The 7,484-nt window shown below is 52.8% G+C and overlaps 3 protein-coding genes across 3 annotated transcripts; 1 reads left to right on the forward strand and 2 right to left on the reverse strand.

Moving 5' to 3' along the window:
• Window positions 1-312: 312 nt before the first annotated feature.
• N7532_002336 (uncharacterized protein) lies at window positions 313-2,917 on the reverse strand (the record flags this gene model as incomplete). The annotated part of the gene is made up of 5 exons (XM_056614830.1): window positions 313-967; window positions 1,054-1,377; window positions 1,432-1,760; window positions 1,863-2,783; window positions 2,852-2,917. 5 exons carry the CDS (start codon window positions 2,915-2,917, stop codon window positions 313-315), a joined length of 2,295 nt encoding a protein of 764 aa, XP_056477802.1.
• A 1,303-nt stretch (window positions 2,918-4,220) lies between these two features.
• Window positions 4,221-4,759, forward strand: N7532_002337 (putative isopropanol dehydrogenase; the record flags this gene model as incomplete). The annotated part of the gene is made up of 3 exons (XM_056614831.1): window positions 4,221-4,417; window positions 4,477-4,629; window positions 4,684-4,759. The coding sequence occupies 3 exons, from the start codon at window positions 4,221-4,223 to the stop codon at window positions 4,757-4,759; spliced, it is 426 nt and encodes a 141-aa protein (XP_056477803.1).
• Window positions 4,760-5,586: 827 nt separating this feature from the next.
• ugp1 (UTP glucose-1-phosphate uridylyltransferase) lies at window positions 5,587-7,484 on the reverse strand (the record flags this gene model as incomplete). Its single annotated transcript, XM_056614832.1, has 2 exons — window positions 5,587-7,308; window positions 7,389-7,484. The coding sequence occupies 2 exons, from the start codon at window positions 7,482-7,484 to the stop codon at window positions 5,587-5,589; spliced, it is 1,818 nt and encodes a 605-aa protein (XP_056477804.1).

Below are 7,484 nucleotides of genomic sequence, written 5' to 3' on the forward strand. Positions count from 1 at the left end.
GAATGAGCAGTGCCAGCGGACGAGAGGGACCAGCAGCTGTTTGATGTCAACGACGGATATAATAGGCGAGTCTGACTGGCCAATGCAAGCTCACTCACCCTCGCCTGCGTCCTAGACGGGATTTCAGCGGCCACACAACCGGTTTGGAGCAGCAGCCAGGTGACCATATGATATCATATGGCGGTTTTTCCCTCCTACGCACGCGCGTGGCGACTCCGCCAAAAGTGTGCACAGGGGTCAAGAGTGTACCCTCAGGTAATATGGGATCTGCACCACATGCGCCACTCATCCCAGCTGCAGCAAATCAGCAGGCTAGCACGGGGCTGGCCGATGCCTTTCGGGCAAGACATCGTCCTTGCCAAGACTGAGACTCTCATATCGATCGAGCATATCTGACAAGCTCAGACCGGGGTAGTCCTGGAGGCTCTGGCCCTCACTAATTCTGTGGTACTTGCCGTCTCGGTTAAGCTTCTCCAGGCCTTCCGCGTAGTCGTTGAAGCGCGCGTGTCCCCGATTCGTCGGCGTTTCGTCGAATAGATCCTTGAGCTCGTCAGGCACCGACTGTAGATCTCGGATGCGCTCGCCCTGGGCCTTGGCCCGTACAGACTGCCGGAAGATATGGAAGAGGTTTCGACCTAGCACTGAGCGGCTGGCAATGATGGAGAAGGCACTGGCGAGCGAGAGGAAGTCCTGATCGAGAACATCGAACGATTCCTGCTCCATCATGGTGAAGAGGGCCAAGTTGACGGCGTAGAGGGCGAAGGGGTGAGCGCGGCTCATTCCGTACTCGCGACGGTGTAGACGTGCGAGGGATGCGATGCCCCGGGCTGCAGTCGATGTTACTTGCCAGGCATTGTACTTGATAGCGGGCGACTGGCGTGGGCTTTCGGGGGTCTTGGGGACGTCGGTCGAGATGTCTTCGGAGATGCAGCTGAAGAGGTTGACGACGAGGGTGTTGTAGCGCATTCTAGCAAGTCAGCATTACATGACCGCAGCACCATAAAATACTGGAGGAATGTAGACAAGGGAGGTGCTGAACGAGGCGAGACTCACAGAAGCAAGACCAGGTGCGGCGGCATGTCCTCGTCGAACTCTCCCGGCAGTAACTTCCTCCACCGCATCAACCGCTCATACAAATCCTCCCGGCTCAACCTTTGCCCAACACGCTCCGCCGAAAACATACTGCGCGAGATATCCCGGGCAATCGTGGAGAGATTACACGCCTCCTCAAAGTACAAGCTGATTTCAGACGGGCGACACTCGCGATGAGAGGGATAAGGCCTCCAAACATCCTGATCCAGATGAACGTCTCGCTCAACACGGTGCAGATTGACCTGGGAAATAAGACAGGGGCGCAGAAAGCCGGTATGAACCATTCTGTGCTGGTTAGTCGCTGAAACACTTTTTACGGAGGGGACAAAAACCACCCACGTATCGATATTAAACAGCCCCCACGCCGTCCTCCGACAAGAAGCATCCATATCTCGCGAAAGCTGTTCACTGGTCATGCGTGGACCATTATGCCCGACTAGTCCGAGCGTCTCGCCCATTGATATCGCCTCGTGCAGCATGATATACCCCAGATCATCATCACGGGACATGGCATACCGCTCATACATCAGCAGTGTACCTTGCAGTGTTGCTAGGCTAGGTCTTGAGGGGACTTCCTCTTTCAGCCGCTCAGCCTCGGCTAGGAATTCACTTCCTTTTGAGGAGATGTCACCTGGGACGAGATATGCCTCGGAGAACTCGGAGAAATACTAACGAGTCGAGTCAGTCGATCCCATCCATCTATCCAGCAGGAAGAGACAATCATTCAACATCTCCAAGTCCATATATCAATCGACACAAGGAATACTCACACAGGCATTACTCAAAAGTGCATTTACCAAAAACGCACTACAAAACTCACTTCCCCCACCAGGAGCCACCATACACTTCAAAAACACATCACGATCTAAAAACGCATGAAACGGATAATCCCAGGTAAAATAAAGCGAGACCAGATGAGAAACCAGATCATCATCATCTGTGACACTCGTCCACGGCTTCGCGGGAACTTTGATGGGCGCCTCATCGCAAAGGTAATTCAGGTCCATCACTTTACTCCGGAAGGGCGGGTCATTCCCTTCCACATTGATGATTTCCTTCATATCTTCCAACTTGGAGATTGTTGCTTGAACCTTTTCTTTCGCAGGATCTTCTGGGGCAGACGCCGCAAGTCCAAGTCCAAATGCTGAGCTGGAGGCCGATACAGCAGACACCGACCCAGACGCAGCAGACTCCGACGCAACCCGACTCAACGACGCAAGCGCTTCATTAATATACTCTCTCACATCCTCGGCACTCGCATTCCCGCGAATAAGCTCAAGAAGTCTCAAGCCCGCAGCGGGATCCGCCTCGCGCACCAGGGTAAATAGATCATGTAGAAGATCGCGGTGGTAAGAAAGTTCATCAGCGGTACGTTTCGCAGCAACCCTTCTCCTCTGGTCGAGCGATTCATCGAAGATGCACGCCCGGTGGAAAGTAATGCAATTAGTGCAAGGGGACGTGCCTGAGCACTTTCGTTTCGATTTCTTGCACGCCAGACAGGCTGTTGAGACACGTTTTTTCCATGGGCCTGCGGCTGAGTGTTCGTCGGGGACTATGGTCGAGTTGGAGGCTTCTGCTTGGTGCTTGCACAGCGATTGTTCTTGCCCCGGGCTGTGGCTGCTGGATGTTGGCGAGGGGCCTGGAGCGAGGTTGCGCTGGTCGGGCATTTCACTTGGAGGATCAATAAGACACTTTTCAAAGGAGGACAATGCTGTGTGGAGGTATAGATGTCCAAAAAATGGAAGGTAGAGGAACTGACCTTCAGAGGATCAGCGGTGGCTAACGCATGCAGGGCACGCTCAGTTGTCGCCATGAATGTCGCCATGTATGACGACGGGGGCGACAGCGTGGAAAGGAATCCGATGTATCCAGTATGAGGCGACGTGATTACTTAGAGGCATTATTGAAACAAGATATTTGTACTCTTGTCAGGGTATTTCGGACATGGTCAGATAACATTTGACCAGGTGTGTACCTTAGGGTAGCCCAAAAGCCAGGTAAGGCCTGAGAAGCCAAGAAGAAAACGGGTAAAGATCAGCATAACCAAGGTTAAAAATGTTCGTGAATCTAGGAACTAAATCGCAGTTCTAGTCAGCAAAGTACCAGGCAAAAACAGGATACACCCGGGTTGTCGTCCAAGCAGTGGGGCCACTAGCAAATGAGCCTAGAAAAAAACCTCACGTTCTCCTACCCTGCCACTAGCTACAATTGGAGCTAGCGCAGTAAACAACCTAGTCGCAAGCCAAAATGACGTTCGACAATGTAATTCAGGACGCAAACCCACCAATCCGAAGCTCGGATTTTTGTATTCGCCGCTGTGGGGGAAGTGGAGGCGAAGCTCCAAAAGAATCTTCGCATCACATCAGTTCAGGCCAGGAAATAGAAAATAAAAATTGAATTACAGGGTAAATACCAATTATTTGTATCATACAGCAATTCACCACCCCCCGAAGGTATCCTGCCCTAGCTATTACAAAAAATAGGTGTCGGATCTGATATCACGTTCAGCCTTGCGGCAGCCTGATTGCCAGAATTATTCTCAGAGCAATCATGGCCGACAACGGATGTCCCGAACAAACGCTTGCCCAGTACTTGCAATTTAGTAGTACTACAGTACTAGTTGGTACACTACTCCAATTTCCGTTGCAGTATATCACCTCGCTCACTTCCGATAAAGGTACTTCTGCGAGGTGTTTTCCAAGCAGCGGTGAAAAGAGCTCGGCCCAGCGAAGTAAACACACGACGAAAAAGGCATACCTCCTAGCAAGACATAAAGCCTTTCCATATATATCAGTTTTTCCAATTCTAATTAGGAAGCTCACACTCACCATATCTTCCTTATCCGCTACATATCGCGCCCTCGTCCTAGACCGCCGCGAAACCGGCATCACCCTCAAAACGCTCCCAACACCACACCCAGAACTCGGCAGCGCTATAGTCCGGATAGCCACAGCAGGAATCCTTCCCTACCACCGCGCAACCTGCGATGGCACCCACCCAATGCCCTTCCTCTCCCAGTCCCACTAGTTTGCAGCTTCAGCGCAATCGGCCACATCGCCGCCATCAGAGCGAACGCAACAAACCTACAACGCGACCAACTTACATCGATACCGTGACCCGCGCACGCGATGACCCGGACTCTTTCTTCGGAGGGATCAAGCGAAGGGAGCAAGAAACTTATGCGGGATATCTGGTGGGATGGAACGTTCGCGGAGTATGCGAAGGTTCCATTGGTGAATTGTATCCCGCTCGACGAAGCGAGACTCGACAAAGAAATGGGGTATTCACTGCAAGATCTGGCGTATATGGCTTTTCCCCTTGTGCCGTATGGTGGGCTTAGGGATGTTTGTCTTGAGGCGCGGGATACGATTGTTATTTGTCCAGCTACGGGTTTTATGGGAGTTTGGGTGTACAGGTTGCGACTGCGATGGGCGCGAGGGTTATTGCCTTAGGACGGAACAGCGAACCTGGCGAGGTTGAAAGAGGAAGTGAGGAGCAGGTCGTCCGGAGCGAGAATCGAGACGGTTCAGATTACAGGTGATGAAAACGCGGATGTCGATGCTATTAAGTCCCATGGCACCATTAAAGCAGTGCTGAATATGACGCCGACAGAGGCGGCGATGTCTACGCCCACGCGAAGCGCGATTATGGCGTTGCGTCGGGGTGAGAGGGTTAGTTTGATAGGGTCTACGAAGAATATTTCTGCTTCGGAGATGTTGATTAATAATATCACGTTGAAAAGGTGATTTTCCCTGCATGAGTTTAGTATCCCTTGGAAATTTACTGGTTCTGTCTGAAGAGGAAAAATGGTGTATGAGCGAAATACCGTGTTGTAATTTGTCAAGATGCTGCAGACCGGGTTATCTCATCCTGGCCAGCATTTTGTGGATACGAGGGTTTTCCAGCTGGTAGATTGGAAGAAGGGTTTTGATACAGGGTCAGAGCATAATAGTATTGGGAGGTGTGTAGCCTTTGCGCCTTGATTCACTTTCAAATTTATCTAGAGATAAGGCATGTCACATGAAGTTTCAACTGTGGTGTGCTCGTAGAAGTGCAGCGGTTATACTCTAGTGTAAGTATGGGCGCAGCTTACCTGTAATAGTGACTGACATTGCAAGATACTACTATGTTCCAACAGAGAGGGTTGGCGCACTGTATGTTTATGGGTTCGCCGAGTGCGTACCCACTAATAAAATGCTAAACACCTGGTGCATGCAACTTATCGCAGCTATCTAAATCAACTTCGAACCTAACGCAGCTCGGAAAATACTATCAAGAGGTAAAAGGAGTATGCTATTCGGCTAGTACTTTTGAAAGAAAAGCTGGGAACAGCAAGAAAAGAAACAAAGACGCTGGATTATTGTAATGTAGCACCGGCACAACATCTGCATACTCCATAATTCCATCGAATGCACCTCCCAAACAAACAAGGAAAATTATCCGTTATCCGGGTCCGCTCCGCACAGCGACTGCGAACTTCCCGATGTCAAAAATCTAGTGCTCCAGAATACGGAGGCTACCCTGCACAACGCAGTTCTCCAGCACCGAACCGGGAGGAACATCGATGGTGCTGCCTTCGGTCGCGACGATAATGACCGTACCCTTCAGGGTGACGTTGCGGCCCAGGTTCACGGCACCGGTGATGGTCAGGTGGTCCAGCTCGACGATGCGGGGGATGCTGGCAATGCGCTTCTGGAAGTCGGAGACCTTCTTGAAGTCGGAGCCCAGCTTGATGACGGGGACGCCGCCAAACCGGTTGGGGTCCATGACGAGCTGGCCGTGCTCCAGACGGTACAGGTCGGACTTGACGACCATCAGGTCGGAGCAGGTCTTGACAGGCAGGAAACGGCGACGGGGCACGTTAACACCGTGGGCGTTCTTGAAGTGGCGGATGGCAGCACCGACGGCGGTCTCCAGCTGATAGATTGCCTGGTCAGCCTCACCCTTCTTATCGGCGGGGATGGACTTTTCGTTGGCGATGATCTCCATCTCAAGCTCGTTCTCCTCGACGACGCGCTTGATGGCCTGGACGTTCATCCAGATGTTGTTGGTGTTGAAGTACTTGAACTTCTTGATGGACTTGAACTCGTTGACGTGCTCCTTGGGGACCTGGGCGATCTCCAACAGGCGGACCTTGCCGTCCTGGTCGATGATGGTACCACCCTTGACATCGGCCTTGGTCTTGTCGGTCAATTCCATGATGTACTCGGCCTTGGAGTCGACCATGTGCTGCAGGATGCGCAGATCCACGACGGCACCCAGGTTGTCGGCGTTTGACAGGAAGATGTACTCGATACCGCGCTCGATCAGCTTGTCCAGAGTACCGGAGTTGTACAGGGATTCGAACACGTCACCGTGACCAGGGGGGTACCAGTCCTGGAGGGGAGAGTCGAAGCTCTTGGGGGCGGGCAGGAGGGAGTCCTTGATGATGCGGGGGTAGCGGGACTGGTTGAAGGTGATGATGTCGACGTTGTGGCCCTCGTACTTCTTAATTATGGACTGGGTGTCCTGGTCGGTGTTGAAAGAGTTCATGAGGACGAAGGGGACGTTGACGTTGAAAGTGCGGTTCAGGTGCTCGATCTGGCGCACAGACAGATCGAGGAAGGACATGCCCTCGCGGACCTCAATGACGGACTTGGGGCCAACGCAACCCATGGAGGTACCGAGACCACCGTTGAGCTTGACGACGGCGAGCTTGTTGAGGAACTCGACAGAGGCGTCGGCACCGAGCTCGTCGTAGCCAACAACCTGGGAAGGCTGGGGTGGGGCGATGCGGTCCCAGTTGACGGCGTTACCCTTGGCCTTGTCATTGAGGAAACGACGGAAGAGAGCAAAGAAGTTGTCCATCTCAGCCTCGAAGCGCTTCTTCTCGTTAGGGTCGGTGACGGTGTCGGAGAGGGCGTTCAGAGCATTGCGCATCTGGGAAGCGGCGACGCTAGTGGAGGCATTTTCAAAGGCCTGGTTGGAGACGGTATGCGTAAGCATTGTGAAGGAATAAAATAAAGCAGATAATTGGTACAAGTAGAAGAGAATGTAGCAGCCGATCAACACAAGCAGTCGGACCGAGTAGAGCAGTAAAGCAGGGCAAAGCAGAGTCAAGCAGAGCAGAAGCATCTCGGCGGGGGCGACGGGAGCTTCCCCTTGAAAGTTCAGGCAGGTGCCGTCATCCACGTTGCCGGCAGGAGCTCCAGTCTGGGTCTGCGCCCCGAAGGCTGCCTGCCTTACTCGACGATTTGTGGTTCGTGCTCGGTTTTCTTGCGTCCGCGGCGAGTATGCTAGATAGAAGGGGTGCTTACCATGTGCGATTGGGACTTCCCGTGGTGCTTGCCCGAGAAGCCGGACTCATCGTTCGCGGGAGTGCGCAAGTGGGCAGGCAGAGCCTTAGCAGCCAT

Source organism: Penicillium argentinense, assembly GCF_028826775.1.
Source record: "Penicillium argentinense strain IBT 30761 chromosome Unknown utg000003l_segment0_segment0, whole genome shotgun sequence".
In the NCBI taxonomy this organism is placed as follows: domain Eukaryota; kingdom Fungi; phylum Ascomycota; class Eurotiomycetes; order Eurotiales; family Aspergillaceae; genus Penicillium; species Penicillium argentinense.